General features: G+C 38.9%; 3 protein-coding genes across 3 annotated transcripts; 2 read left to right on the plus strand and 1 right to left on the minus strand.

Moving 5' to 3' along the window:
• The first annotated feature begins 2,354 nt into the window (after nt 1-2,354).
• rnf7 (ring finger protein 7) lies at nt 2,355-4,632 on the plus strand. Its single transcript, XM_082181563.1, has 3 exons — nt 2,355-2,559; nt 3,519-3,566; nt 4,161-4,632. Exons 1-3 carry the CDS (start codon nt 2,385-2,387, stop codon nt 4,277-4,279), a joined length of 342 nt encoding a protein of 113 aa, XP_082037689.1. The 5' UTR covers nt 2,355-2,384; the 3' UTR covers nt 4,280-4,632.
• A 2,961-nt stretch (nt 4,633-7,593) lies between these two features.
• On the plus strand, nt 7,594-12,317 carry grk7b (G protein-coupled receptor kinase 7b). Its single transcript, XM_082182677.1, is given in 6 exon segments — nt 7,594-8,403; nt 8,407-8,550; nt 8,554-8,919; nt 11,816-11,869; nt 11,978-12,073; nt 12,076-12,317. Coding segments are annotated over 6 exon segments (957 nt in total). The 5' UTR covers nt 7,594-8,292; the 3' UTR covers nt 12,262-12,317.
• Nucleotides 9,738-11,053, minus strand: LOC309507178 (uncharacterized protein). Its single transcript, XM_082181281.1, has 4 exons — nt 10,752-11,053; nt 10,599-10,666; nt 10,332-10,514; nt 9,738-10,077 (listed from the first exon to the last, which is right to left on the minus strand). Exons 1-4 carry the CDS (start codon nt 10,916-10,918, stop codon nt 9,959-9,961), a joined length of 537 nt encoding a protein of 178 aa, XP_082037407.1. The 5' UTR covers nt 10,919-11,053; the 3' UTR covers nt 9,738-9,958.
• Nucleotides 12,318-15,360: the final 3,043 nt, after the last annotated feature.

The following is a 15,360-nucleotide window of genomic DNA, read 5'->3' on the forward strand; positions in this document are numbered from 1 at the left end:
ACAAAGTTTACACATAGAAAGTAAAAGAAAAACAAACACAAATAATCTAGCCTACATACTTCAGACAAACATAACAATGGAACCTGCATCGACAGCAGCCTAAATGGATTAGCAGGCTACTGAATGTAGGCTATAAAGAAAAAAATGTAGATTGAAATAATTGTGTCTTTAGAAAGGTTTTTATTTTTAAAACATCACTAACTAGACCAGATTTTGTGAATGTAGCCAAAATCATGGTAACAGGGTTGACATAGGGTCATACAGCCTTGAAGAGATTGCTTCCAAAAGGATGAAAATGATTTAATGTACATGTTGATGTCAATGTATTCAGCACTCTGGATTAGGCTACTTTTATGCTGCAATACATTATACAGAATTTCTAAAAAACAAAGCAGACATGTCGCAAATTGACCTTTTCATTTTATTGACCAGATTTAAAAAATGTGCACAATTCATTCCAATTTTTAAGATTTTTCTTTTAGAATTTGAAAACTTTCAAAATCCTTTGAAAACGTTATATTGTATGGATGTATACTTTAATGAATGTCTTATTATATTCTTTATTCATTTACCTTGTTTTCCTGACAGTATAACAGTATTATACTGATGTGATGTCACAATTGCATCTTGCAGTGAAGAATGGGGGATAGTGAATTATCACTATAGCACTTTTGGCATGATTCGGCAGTACGCATGAACTTAGGCAATCATAGCCATGTTAAAATTCACAACAATAGCACTCTATGCCGCATGTAATATTGCTTGTAATATTGTCTTTTTCAACATTTTTATTTGCTAAATAATAATGCTTGCATGTAAAACCAAATTAATAAATATTTTTTTCTAACATTGTTGTGTGTGTGTGGGGGGGGGGGGGACCTACAATTCTCCACATTTAATAAAATGTGAGACATAAAACAAGTCAAATAATAAATGTAAATATATATATATATATGTCCATCACAGATGCAGAAAAGTGACAACAAAAATATCGTACATAAATGAAGAAACTATTACTGCGTTCCAGGCAACCTGTAACCCGTGTTTTTCCAACCTTATACCCGTGAATGTGCCCTGGAACGGCAGTCAAACCCGTGACTTCCCACCCGTGAACTCGTACTAGATCGGTGTACTCCCAGTTACGAGTTGGAAAAACCCGGGTTACAGGTTGCCTGGAACGCGGCATATCATACAGTACAAATGCAGACCATCATTCCAAAAATCATTCCATGAATTAAAAAAATATATGCAATTTGTTTATCCCACTCTTCATTTTTCTTGTTTCAAGAAGATAAATTAGAAATCCGGAGAAATTAGAGCAAATGGTAAAAATAAACTTGGCCGCGTGTGTTAAAAATATACTGCATTATTATGACCGCCGCTAGCGTAGCTAGCGAAAGCGGTCATATAGGGATTGTCAAAGTTTTTTTTTTGTTTTTTTTTTGTCATCTACTGAATTTTTCGTCAACGATGCAGGGACACCGAAACACCGGGGAACATGAAATTTGGTGGGCATGTCGCCCCACTAGACTTTTACGGAAAAATTTCGTTTGGTCCCCAGGGGCCACTCCCCCCCCGCGCTTTTTTTTATGGTATGTTGGTCTTAAGGGCCCACATCAACCTAGCCCATAACCACTCATTTGTGATTTGCGCCCCTCCCATAAAAAATGAAAATGCAATATTATTCTGCTTTAATCGCCCCTATCTTCAGTTGAGATGTTCAGAACTGCACCATATTTCATGTGTATGATTAACTTGACATCCTCTGGGGGTATGCTAAGTTTCGTAGAATTTCATCCATGGGGGGGTATAAATAAATTCATTTATGTGCACATTTAGTGACTGTACACTCATCGGCCTGTAGATGGTGGTGTTGAGCGAAGGGTTGCTGGTTTAGGATGATACTGTCACACACACACATGCAGGAATACAAACAAACGCAAGCATGCACACACACACACACACACACACACACACACACACACTGACATACACACGCACAGACACACACCTACAAATCCACATGCACAGACACACACACACACACGCGCACACACATGTACGCACGCATACACGCACAGACACACACACACACACACACACACACACACACACACAGAGACATGCACATACTACTACTTTTTTTAGGTATATACATAAACACGCAATACAGCCAAATTGCTCCTCGTCATTTATTTTTGTGGAAAGCCAGTGCAGGCCTGAGCGGCGGTCATATTTTGTACCGCCATGCGGTACATCTAGTTAATGCATGGATTTTAAGACATCCAGCCAGGGGCCTGTTAACAGATAACTCCACTGAGAGACCGATCTGCGTGTCTGCAGACCCGCCTATCCCAGCCATTTTGTTTCTGCGCCTCTTCGCCATGGCGGAGATGGACGATGGTGATGAGCCGGGTTTAGCGCACACTCACAGCAGTTCTTCTGGATCCAAATCAGGGGGAGATAAGATGTTCTCCCTCAAGAAGTGGAATGCTGTGGCAATGTGGAGTTGGGATGTGGAGTGCGACACTTGCGCTATTTGTCGGGTTCAAGTAATGGGTGAGTGTTTCTCTAGCTAACAGGCTAACGTTACCTGAGGTAGCATTTTTGTAACTGTTTGCTGGTTAACCTCAACAGACCATGAATGTAGAAAGTGTTCGCCTGACACACTAGTAACAAATAAAACTAGTGAACCGTTAAAAGTGAATGACATACTGCTGCCTAACGTTACACAGACAACATTTGTGGAAATCATAAGTGGTCGGTTAAATGCTGACTCAAACGTTGTAAAGTCGTATTATGCCCAAAATGTTACGATCAAATGCACCTAGTTCAATAAAAAATAAAAAATAAATGCAAGAAATCCGAGATTTTAAACTTTCTGCAACAGTAATTCTCATCGATCGTTCGAATGAACCACCATCACTGCTCAAAATATGTCGTTTATGTGCTGCTTCAAACGTGAACCTGTAACGTATACTGCCCAAAAACGTGAATAAACTCTTTGAATCGACGCCTTTATGATGCTATAAAAATTGCCAAACCTAATGTGCTAACATTATGATGCTGTAACCTGCTGAATCAAATGTTTAAGAATATTAAAGCGAACGTTTGATGCTCAGAAATGCTGCATCAAATTCAACTGCAGGTGCATCTGCGCAGACGTCAAAAACCACTTAATCGAACAATGCCCAGAAGACTGCGTTGAATGTGCAAAAAGCACTTGTCATTGCATTGAACATTCAAATGCGTTTATTATAAATAAACAATATACCAAAAATGCTATCTAGGTAGGCAGTTCAGGCTTTGAGACAAACCTGTGTTTGGATTTTACTTGTCCAAGACAAGCAAATGTAGCCTATAGTGCCCACCTCAACCTAATCAAACTATAATTGTACACCGCTTCAAACTGTGACTTCTTCATAAACATGATTTAGATTTAATCTTATTTCTGTTCTAAATGAATATAAAGGTATTGGTATGTTTATGAACTCTGTGTTATTTAAAATGTATTTCAGATGCATGCTTGAGATGCCAGGCAGAAAACAAACAAGAGGACTGCGTTGGTGAGTCAACTGTAACATCACTGCTGGCATACTAATTACCTGCCTAATAAATAAATTACATTAAGGCCCTAGAAGCAGATGGCACCACAGTCCTTTGCCATTACAGTTTGCACTTCACTAATATTCTCTGTCATATTGTATCTCTTTATCTCTCTCATTTTTAATGCACAATGATAATAAAAATGACCTTGTCATTTATCAGATGATTGTATCCAAAGTGACTTACAGAACACTTATTAGTGGCAATCCAACTGAAGTAACCAGTGGTTAAGTACCTTGACCAAGTGCATAATCCATTGTATGCATTTGCGTCATCAAACGCACCCTGCCTCCTCACTGGTAGGTTAGACAACTGGTCAAATCAAAGGACAGTCTCACACTATGATATTTAAAGCAGCAAAGACTTAGAGATACTTCACCCAGAACTGAAAATTGTCATCATATATTCACCCTCACTTTTTTTCTTCTTCTGTGGAACACAAATAGATATTTTGAGGAATGTCTCAGTGCTTTTTTTTTTCTTTTCTTTTTTTTTTACAATAAAAGTCAGTGAAGTCCAAAACATCACCGTCTCTTATTCTGTCTTTCTCTCAGTGGTATGGGGAGAGTGCAACCACTCCTTCCACAACTGCTGCATGTCCCTCTGGGTCAAGCAGAACAATAGATGCCCACTATGCCAACAGGACTGGGTGGTACAGAGGATCGGCAAGTGAGGATTGGAGCTTTGTACCCACATTTCCTCCGTCCACTTTGGCACTTCTCCCCTTAGGGAGACAAGACTGAATATCAGATCATCTCCAGCCGCTGAATGTGTAGGAATACCTATCTGCATGTATGTGACCGTCAAAGTGAAACCATGGACGTAGGCAGAAATCCAGGTGACACTGGTTAGCTTTACCCTTCTGTCACCTCACACAGCATTAACAAGAACCAGCCAGAAGAGCTCCGGAAACAGCAGATTCACTTGGGTGTTTGTTATCATGTGTGACATTCTAACTGAAGTTGTACTATGAATGCTGTTTTAAGTGTGCTAGAAATAAATAAAATAAAAATATTAAATGTTTTATTGATGTGTGATACTGATTACTGGATGAGGATTTTTTTTCAAAATCATGTTGTAAGTATTTCTGGAGAGCATTTACATTTCATATATCGATGGTTGTTTAAATTATTATTCATTATTAGTGTACACGGGTCTATAAAACTCCTTCAATGGGCATATTTAAAGGAATGGTTCAAAAATGAAAACTGTCATCAATAAAAAAAAATGTCAATGCAACACTGAGACCTCAGTGAAAAAGCATTTTGTAAGTCTTCTGCCTTTATGTTTCTTATTGCTTCATCCTCTGCTAATTCTAGTGAAACAATTAGCTCAGGTTTTGAGTGCTTATGATTAGTCCGGAACCTATAAGGACAATTTCCAAGACAAAAGATTTAGTTACTTGAAATGTGAAGCAGGTTTTTCAGCCAGCGGCACTGTAAACCGTTTGTACTGATATCACCCCTGGTGCATTCTGGGGTTAATGGCTTTTCTCAAGAGTGCAATTGAGACTAAATATTATGCACTAAATTGTATTTGGGAAGTTGACGACATGTTAAGCTTAAGCAGCTAGTGTGACAAGTGTCCTGTATAAACAATATGTAATGTTATAACTTCTTGAAAAATACTTGAGGCTGTGCATGCTATAGATAATGTTAACTAAGAATAAAGCTACTTAGACATTGTTTTAAGGAGTTCACATTCAGGTCTGGCAGCATTCTGCTACGTAACACCTGCTTTGGAAATAATCAAGGCTTGCCCAACATATTTTTTTCATTGAATATTATGCAGCCTATACCCATCACTCACAAGAGTTTACAGCTTAGTATAAATCAAGACCGGGTTAAATGTCTAATGTCTGTTATATTGTTGGCTACTATCTGTTCTCACTCATAAAAAAAAACTAAACAAAACGCTTAGTTACTTTTTTAGTAGTGAAAAGACGTTTACAGGCACAGGTTTATTACTCTACAAAAATCATGTCAAGCATTTGAAGTTTCATTACACTTTTAATTTAAAAAAAACAAACAAAAACTTGCAATCTTAATAAATGTAAGTACTGTAAGGCTGCATCATTATTGTAATATGTCAGCTGTCTGCCAGACAACCCATAGATGCTAGCATGACTGCCCCAGTGCACAAAGCTTGATTAAAAGCAGCCAAGAGGACAGATCTTACAATAATGTTTACACCTAATGAAGGCTTACTCTCTTTCTACTGTCATAATGAGCTCTAAATCTATGTTTGTAAATGAGAGTGTTTCTAAAGTCTTCAGACTCAAAGAACTGAAAATAATGGAGATCTATGAGCTTATAACAGCATCAATAAAATGTAAATGGTGGTAAGCTAAGGCAAGCATCACTAATGTGGCTCATACTTATGGGGTTCAGAATTTGAATAGACCTCTAAAAATATTAAACTTTCAAACATAAAAAGAGCTATTATTTTACTATCATCTGGCAGATAATCATGCATCATTAACCCTTGAACGCATACCTTGAGTCTTTAGTGATCAAGGACATTGATAACTACCCTCCTCCTCATACATTTTTTTAAAGATAGACATCAACCTTCTTGGTATTCCTTAATTAATTCATTATAAACAACACAATAATTCCTGTTTTCCAAATTCATTTTTTTGTAAAAATTGTATATGGTCTCTAACGACCCGAGTATTTAACAATAATGAATCTTTGATGAAGGTGAAGTGCAATTCACCTTTATTCCAAAAGGTGCCAATGTCTGATACACAATGATTAAGTGACATTTCACTCATATTTACTGTAGGAAGAAAACAAAAGAATAGAATGTATCATCAGCACAACTTGAAATGTACTGAAGTTCTAAAAGTACTGAATGCAATCAAATATTAGTGTCACTGTCACTTGATGGTGGATCTGGTGAAGGATCTGGTGAAGAAGCTATTAGCAATCAAAATATTGATGTTGAAAATTATAGTTTTGAGACTATGGGCCCTATTTTAACGATCTGAAACGCAAGTGTCAAGCGCAAAGCACAAGTAACTTTGTGGGCGGGTCTTGGGCGCTGTTGCTATTTTCCCGGCGGGATAAATGACTCTTGCGCCCAATCTAAAATGGGTTGGTCTGAAGTAGCTTCATTATTCATAGGTGTGGTTTGGGCGTAACGTGAAATAAACCAATCAGAGCGTCATCTCACATTCCCTTTAAGAGCAGACGCGCTTTTTCCATAGCGGATCCTATTGTAACGGCGGATTTGCCAGGCGCGCGCCAGGAGCGGTTCACAGCCAAGGAGAGCAACGCTCTCGTCACGGCCGTAAAAGAGAGAAGTTACACTGAAATGGAGAAACCCACCCATATTAACTTCGGTTAAACAGGCGTATGATAATTTGGGTAAATGTGTAAGCTAGATGTATGCTTTTATAATAAATTGTCTATCTATCTATCTATCTATCTATCTATCTATCTATCTATCTATCTATCTATCTATCTATCTATCTATCTATCTATCTATCTATCTATCTATCGTAATAATGTATGATTTGCAAAAATGAAAACTGCTGCTTCTGTGTAGATGAGAGAATCAAAGTGTATGCGCATTGTGCACATGCTACATTGATTATGGCCAAGCATGCGCCCTTAAAATAGCATATGAATAACATGCGCAACGCGCCACTGACTTTAAGCAATTTTTTCCTGGTTGGTGGCGCAATTGTTTTCTAAACCATCAAAATAGCATGAAGGAACGTTTGTGCTGGAACACGCCTCTTTTTTTGCGCTGAACCGCCCAGGGAGCGCAAGTTCATTCCCTAGTTTAGCGACGTGCTTCTGTGGAGGGAAAAGCGCGCTTTGCGCGGGTGCAAAATAGGAATAATACATGCGTACATGTATACATTGACTTTGAAAACAATTCATACTTTTAATATTTTACATTACAATTGACAAAGTCAATTGCGCTGGGTGCAAGATATAGGGCCCAATGTTTGAGATCGTGAATATGAGCCAGATGCTGAATGTACTGGGAAATGAGCTCTGGCGAGGACAGTGATGATGGTATAAAACAAACATCTGCTCGAACTGAACCTTTCCAAGCTCCAAAAGATAACAAAATATTATTTATTTAATTCTTCTGTAATTGTTACTCTAATATCAGGGGAGTTTTATATTATCGCAAAAGTAGAGATCCAAAAGAAGAAACATTTTTGGGCAAAATTTTGAGAACCACTGCCTTAAAAACTGGATAGCAACACCCTATAGCATTAAAGCAGCAAAGGTTGCATAGGCAAGCACCACTCACATTTTCTTCAGAAACCCATCAAGTTTTATTTATTTTCTCAAACTTAAAGTTGACAGTAGAGGACTGAGCACTTCAGGCAACAATTGCATTGTCTATCCCTAAGCATTGTGGCTAAACATAGCACAAAGCCTCTTTAAGTTGGGTACGGCATAAGTTCCTTCCGTGAGCAGTATCCATGAATTAGCATACAAAGACACTTACTTAAGAGAAAACCCCTATTGAGGTTTTTAATTCTGACTGAGCAATTACATGAGTGGCACAGGGAAGACTTGAGACGCTGAAGCCCCATTCTTTTTGACTCATCTGCATATCACAGCTTGCCACTGTGCTGCCTATTATTTCATGTCCTTATTCATTGTTACCTGCAGCATCACATAGTTCTTTCACATAGGCCCTTCACTTGCCACAGCCATGTGTGACATGGGTGGACTGGACAACCTAGTGGCAAACAGAGCCTACCTGATAGCACAGATTCAAGACGACAAGGAGATGAGGAAACAAAGGCGTACCCTAATTCTTCCCTAACTTGAAAACTGTACAAGGGTGCATGCAGCTATTCCCAAGGACTTTGAGGACATCTGTGAGAGGCAGCCCATTGGTAAAACATGCTTCCGACAGTTCCTCTTAGCCTCCAATCCAGAATACCTTGCCGCTGTAGAGTTCCTGGAGTAGCTGAATGACTGGAATTTGGCAGAGGCAGGTGCTAAAGATAAAGCCAAATTCTGCAAAGCTGACTCCAAAAGTTTCCTGTCTTATCTGACAGAGGACATCGTGGAGAAGTGTAAAGCCATCTCTGAGAAGGACTTTGAGGAGGTGATGATGGGGCAGGTGAAAGAAGCCATGCAAGAGTTTCTGAGAGGAAAACCTTTCAATGAGTGTCAGACTAGCCCGTTCTTTGAGAGATTTGTGCAGTGGAAGGAATTCGAGAAGCAGCCCATCTCTGATAAATACTTCTATGAGTTTAGGACTTTGGGGAAGGGAGGATTTGGAGAGGTGAGTGTTTGCACCTCTCACCCTGTCACAAACAAATCTACAGATGTAAAATATTAAAAGTATGAATTGTTTTAGAAGTTCTCTGTTTTAGCTCCACATTTATAGTATATCATGTCTTATGAATGTTTATTATAAAACTAAATTGCCTTCTATTATCCTTTTGTTAACCTTTAGAGATCATGTGTGTAAATGTATGTTATTATATATTTCGACAGTATTTGAGAGTGAAGCAGGATATTAAATGAGAAACAAATGTTGAAGAGTACATGATTTTATCCATTAGGAATGGATTAGATCGTATCCAGTAGCCTGTGTAGTGATGTCAACAGAAAAGGCAAGTGATTTTAAACTAGCAGTAATTTATTACATTTTAATTGTATAACCTATCACTCACATGAGATCGCAGCAAAAGCAAACTACAACGATCCAACTATCCAATCAATTCCTGTTGGACAAATTCAAGTCCTGCCCTACATTTTTCCTTTGTTCAAGAAGAAGTTTCAGTTGGATATACATCACAGTAGGGTAGGGAAATCGTAACTTCATGCTCAGGGTTCAATATATTCAATATGCAGAAAAAGCTAAGTAAGCTATTCATAGGTTGATTTCACAGAATATTTAATTACTGAGGTACTATCAAACATTGCTCTATTAGTTTTTATCCTCTATTTGTTCTGCAAATCCATTCAAATTACAGGCAATATTTAGCAGATTGCTTCATTGTTTTTTCAGGTCAAAATACTCAATTTTCTGTTGTAGATTCCATTTATATAGGGTACGGATATCATCCTGTGCCATGTTTGGATAAAAAGAATAAAAATAAAAAAAGAACTGTCAACACAAGCCTCATGCAACAAAAATAAAAAGTAAAAGTAGGCTACTACACTGCCCACCCCTCTGTATCACTTTGTGCAGTAGGCCTTTCTGTAGGCCTTTCCTCCTGCAACTCATATTGCAGTCAGAAATAATATGTACACAACTATAAATTAAGTAAAGTTATTTATGCACTTACAAGTACTTCCTCCAAAGGACAGTCATCTGAGAGGGTTTCTTCACTGTCCTGTGCAGTGGAAACAAATGGGCATTACAAAGTGTTGCACTTTCTTCCCTTTTGATGTAAAGTTAGAAAAAGTCCACTTACTGCACATATTTCAGCCACCACTTTCTTGGGAACAGGTAAAAGTGTTGGTGTATTGTGTAAAACTGCACAAAAGAGGAAACACAATAGCATTACAATGAACTACACTATATGAACAAATGTGATCAATAACTCATGGCAAAATATTCTTACATTAAGTTCAGCAGTTTTCACCTTCACAAGTCAAAGCAATTGATCACTACTCAATATTTAACAGTTGAAATTACTGTACCAGCCATTTGGATTATATAGGCCTACTTAATTTAATGCAGCAAAAAAATATTTTACAGTGTAGCAAGATAATTTAAAGCTCATTTACCAGTATTGAAGGTGTTGCTGCTACTGGTCCCTGGCTTTTGGTCTGAGGAAGAGCTGAACCCAGGGATGCCCTCCACAGTGGGTCGGTTCACATTTAACCCCAGGGCCTGCTCTCCTGTTGGGGTATAATGTGGGGGAGCAGGACCACCACCTGTTTTTTTCAGCTCAGCCTTTTTCTTGGTTGCTGTTATAAACAGACAAACACGTCATTTAACAGTGTTTTTCTTTTGTAAAAGAGGCAAAGAACAGTAGAAGTAGAAAAGATTACCATTTTGAAGAATATTCTTGTACTTCACTTTTACTTGTTCCCATGTTCTAGTGGGTCCTGAGGTGGCTCTGACATTAAGCAATTATGAAATTATTAAAATACAAGAATATATACTGTAATAAGTGATAGAACCATAATATGGTGAGCACTTACCGGTACGCATTTAATTTGTCTGCTACTTTTTGCCAGCCCTCTCTCCTGGCTTTTGCACACTTTGAGGTGTTCCCTGGCATTTTAATTAAGGTTTCATATTCTGCATAACCTTCAAGCAATAACTCTTGCTCTGCTGCGGAGAAAAACTGTGCGCGCTCTTTGGCCATGGTGAGCAGCCAAAAGCAGCGTTGCTGATCAATGTTTCTACTATCGATGCATATCCCCTTTTAAACCAGCTTCATGAACGCGCAATTATCTCAGATAACTCAATCCAGCTATACTAATTATATCCGGCAGGTGTGTTCGAAGAACCTAATTAGCCAGATCATGATTAGACCGATGATATCATCTTGGATGTGTAATTTGATCTCGGATGTTTTAAGCAACGTACGAAGAACGGGCCCCAGGAGCTGGGTTGGCTATACCTGCGCAAAAACAATATTTTCAAACCCTTTTCCTGGAGGCATACCCATTATTGAGCCGCAATTTTGAGCAGAATATGAACCAACATCAACTGGCAGGGGAGACGTGCACACTAACAAGGACACCAAAGACTGCAGCCACTAGCGTCATTTGCTAGCACGCCAGAGAAGTGAGGTTTACTTGCACAGCTCTTACTAGCTGGCCTCCGTTACACCAGCAGTACACATTTTGGATGTACACATTTCACATCTCATTTATCTGACCCATCTATGAAGTCTCCACTAGCAAACTGATGAGTTGATCAGATGAGCTTGATTAGAAAGAGTTTGAAAATGTGTTAGCTGTATGCAAAAATAACATGTCCACTGAGGTACTTACTTTTTCGATGTTCTGTATAGTATGAATGTGTCTAGTATGAATGTAATCCGGACATACTACATTTGTCACGTTGTCATTGTCACATTAACAAATATTTTTGCCAGTGGTACCATAAAACATTGAATAAGCCTTTGCTAATGCTAATCACAGTATTACCCAAAGCTGGGATCTGGGTTGGCACAGCACACCCTTGCAAAGGGTTTGGCTTAAGTCCCTGGAGATACTGGTTAAATGGAAAGAGACTGTTTTTGTGTCTGTTTCAGGAATCTCTTCTGAAATGGGATTTTAGCGAGAATGAAGAAAAGGTCAAAGAGTATGTACCATTATAGATGGCTTTAAATATGATTTGAAATGCTTTTTCAGGTGGCTTCAAGAATGCTGAATGGTTTTTCTCATAACCCCTCGTGTTGTCTTTTCCATCGTAGGCTGGCACCAAGGGGTATATGGCGTCAGAGATCCTGAAGCGTGAACCATATTGTACGTCAGTGGACTGGTGGGCCTTGGGCTGTAGAGATGGTGGATGATCTATGAGATGGTGGCAGGCCGTCTGCCCTTTAGAGATCACAAAGAGAAGGTTACTAAAGAAGAGATGGTAAGGAGAACTCTAGACGAGTGCAAATTTGAACACAAAAAATTGTATGCCCCCTCCAAGGACATCTTCAGTCTTTTTCTGAAAAAGAACATTGAAGACCGTCTCGGCTGCAAGTAAGTGGCAGCGTTTCTGTGTTTCATGGCAAGAGGACACACTGTTTCCACTCTAGGTCATTATTAGGACATGGTCAGTCCAACTGCCCTCCGCGTGCCAACAGAGGAGCACAAGCTTTACTCTGTCAGCAAATTTAAGCCAGTGTGGCAGCAAATCGAAGAAACAGGCCGTTTCTGTCAGCCTTTCTCATTGAGAGCAGTGGTTTTGGAGCCGCAGCACTAGGTTTGGATGGAGCAAAGCATGAATGTTAAAACAAAATAGCTTTGAGTTTTTTTGCATTCTGTGGGTGAAGACACCGAAAGATTTAATACCAGCTTCATTGCTCATAGGTTTAAATTACATTTTAACATAATACTATTCCTTATGTCAGTTGCTGAAACTATTTCAAGCCATTAAAATTTTTATTTGAATCCTGTTATTGGAACACTTTCACCCAAAAGTGAAAAATTTGTCATTATTTACTCACCCTTATGGAAGCCCAAATCCAATTATTCCCATTGAACACAGAAGGAGAATTGTTTTAAGAATCTTTATGCAGCTCCTGTCACATCTGTCAAAAATGGCCAAAAACCATAAAATCTAATTAATATAAGTAGTCAATATGACTCATGTACTGTTGAGTCTTCTGAAGTCATTTCATAGTTTTAAATGAACAGACTGAAATTTAAGTTATTATTCACTGACAATCTTCAGCTCTCAAATCAAACATAGATGTGTCGCACCAGATTCAATGTCAATGAGTTTAGATATGTGACACCCTGTATGTACAGTCACAGGAAAAAAAATGTCTTCATATATTTGATTTATTTTATTGTGTTTATGATATTGTTTCAATTACTGTTATTATGCTGGACTTGTGATGCGTAATACCCTCAGTGGACAGTAGGGGGAGACAATGTGCTGATCATGTGGGTAACTATGAGTCGCGGAGAAGCAGTAAGACTCGTTACTGATAACAGCACAACTGTGTCTGTCTCATTGTTTTGCCAAACAGAATTAACTTACTGCAGCACCCCCAGTCGGACGGCGGGCGTGCTACAGATACAAGGCCTGCAAAACCCAATGACCTTTGATGTCATCGACGTACAACCTGCGGTATTGGCAATGGCTCCACTTTTGATTTGATTTGCGACAGAGGGGAAGATTGTCAGCATAAAATGACTTTGGTCTATTTATCACAATGCTGTTGCATGGCTTCAAAAGACTCGTATACTGGGACAGATAGGTGGCTTAGTGGTTTGCACCTCCACACCCACAACACAAGGGCTCGAGTTCAAGGCCTCTCTGTGTGGAGCTTGAGCAGACTTTAGCTCGCCTCTAACCCTAATTAAACACACTTGAACTAGAAACTTCCAGGCAGGTGTTTTGGAGATAGTTGGAGCTATAATCTATAGGTCAGTGGCCCTCCAGGAGTTGAGTTATTGCTAATATTTTTGGCTAAGAAAACTGTAGGTAAACTTAATGCCGCAATCATAAATTTATCCATAAATGCCTTATTTCTGACTGTAAACTGTTTTTTGGGGGGGGGTTGCCCACAGGGATGACCCTCGGAAACATGAGATCTTCAAATCCATCAACAGCCGAGGCTGGAGATAGGAAGGAGATAATATTTAGATGACCCAAATAGGAAGAAATTAGGGACTGGATGATCATGATGATGAGCAAAAATCCAAATCTTGCACTCTTCTGTGACAACAATATATTGCACAACAAAACAAATGGTTTTATTAACTAATTTAACTAACCCCGAAATATGTTTACAGGTGGTCTCAAACTTTATGACCTAAATGTATATTTTTACAGTCACAGATCTCAGTGACTGATGCTTTACTGATGCATGAACTTTAGCATGTTTCCTGGGGACGTCTTAAACAGTTTGACATGAGACATTATTAGTTGCTTGCTTGATATTTATCTGTATGCTCTGTATGCTCTGAACGACTGTTTTTTACCATGTCTATACTTTTTTTCCCCTCATATACAGAAGTCTGATCGAAAAGAAACATCTAATGGCCAGATGAAATTCTAAATGTGTTAAAAAAAATCTTAATGTCTTTAATGTCTGTGTGAATTGCTGTGTCAGTTATGATAAGGTCCCTTTAGTAATAAACCGGCCATTAAAACAACACCAGAGCTCAGTAGAAAGTTCTGCCACTGGCTTGCAGTACCGACACGCTTGTCAAACAGTTCCAAACACTCTTGAGGATACAGAATCTACTGATTGCTATACGAACAGCAGAGGTCACTGTTCACAATGAGATACAGCTGTGTATTAGGCGGGAAAATGACTTAGATGAGCAACTGCACTGATAAACTCATCCATGGTGAAGAAAGTTTATCCATTTCAAAGGAATTAATTTTTTATGTGAGCTGTTAAATATTTTAGCTGTGTTCATAAGTAGATTATCATAAATCCTGTTCTTGTCATGGGGGGATTAAATGAAATACGATGAAGGATGGGGTCAGGCACGGCATGGGAAAGAGGCTTGTGGCTTTGGACAGGGTGCAGATATTTGCCCTTCTCCTCCATGTTCCTGGATGACACCTCAGCTGTGTGATAAACAAGCTCTCCTGAGGCGGGTGGAAATCTCTGGGTGTGGCCCGGCCAGACAGATTCAGACCCACTGCTCTGCACCCTGCACCACATGCTCAAGTGTTTTGTCCCCGGCTAACGGGAACCGACTGAAATAGCCAGTGGTTTCATTAGGAAAACAAGCCCCGTCTGTTTGTATTATGGGCAAAGGTTGACGTTATTAAATGTGAATATTTTTATACTGCTTTGCTTTTCATCATGCCACAGACTGTTCCGTTACTGGAATGTGTGCCTGAACGTGTTTGGGACTCTTTTATCCATGCACATGATTATTTTCAAAAATGTATGTGCCCTCATAATCTTTAATCAAAATAACTTCCCCGTCCTCTTACAGAGACATCTCTTCACTGATGACGTGTTTACTGGCATGAGTGCGGAATTCATGAGATCATCACAGCCATAGCAAACCACAACGATCCAATGATCCAATTAATTCCTGATGGACAAAATCAAGTGCTGTCCTGCATTTTATTATATTTTGACCACTGAAATAGAAAATGTCCCTGGTA

Source organism: Leuciscus leuciscus, assembly GCF_965113295.1.
Source record: "Leuciscus leuciscus genome assembly, chromosome: 10".
NCBI classification, from domain to species: domain Eukaryota; kingdom Metazoa; phylum Chordata; class Actinopteri; order Cypriniformes; family Leuciscidae; genus Leuciscus; species Leuciscus leuciscus.

Coding starts and splice junctions, on each gene's coding strand:
- rnf7 (XM_082181563.1), top strand. CDS start 2,385: ATGGCGGAGATGGACGATGGTGATGAGCCGGGTTTAGCGCACACTCAC. Junction 2,560..3,518: donor TTGTCGGGTTCAAGTAATGG/GTGAGTGTTTCT, acceptor AATGTATTTCAG/ATGCATGCTTGAGATGCCAG. Junction 3,567..4,160: donor CAAACAAGAGGACTGCGTTG/GTGAGTCAACTG, acceptor TCTTTCTCTCAG/TGGTATGGGGAGAGTGCAAC.
- LOC309507178 (XM_082181281.1), bottom strand. CDS start 10,918: ATGGCCAAAGAGCGCGCACAGTTTTTCTCCGCAGCAGAGCAAGAGTTA. Junction 10,667..10,751: donor GACAAATTAAATGCGTACCG/GTAAGTGCTCAC, acceptor GCTTAATGTCAG/AGCCACCTCAGGACCCACTA. Junction 10,078..10,331: donor CAGCAACACCTTCAATACTG/GTAAATGAGCTT, acceptor TCTTTTGTGCAG/TTTTACACAATACACCAACA.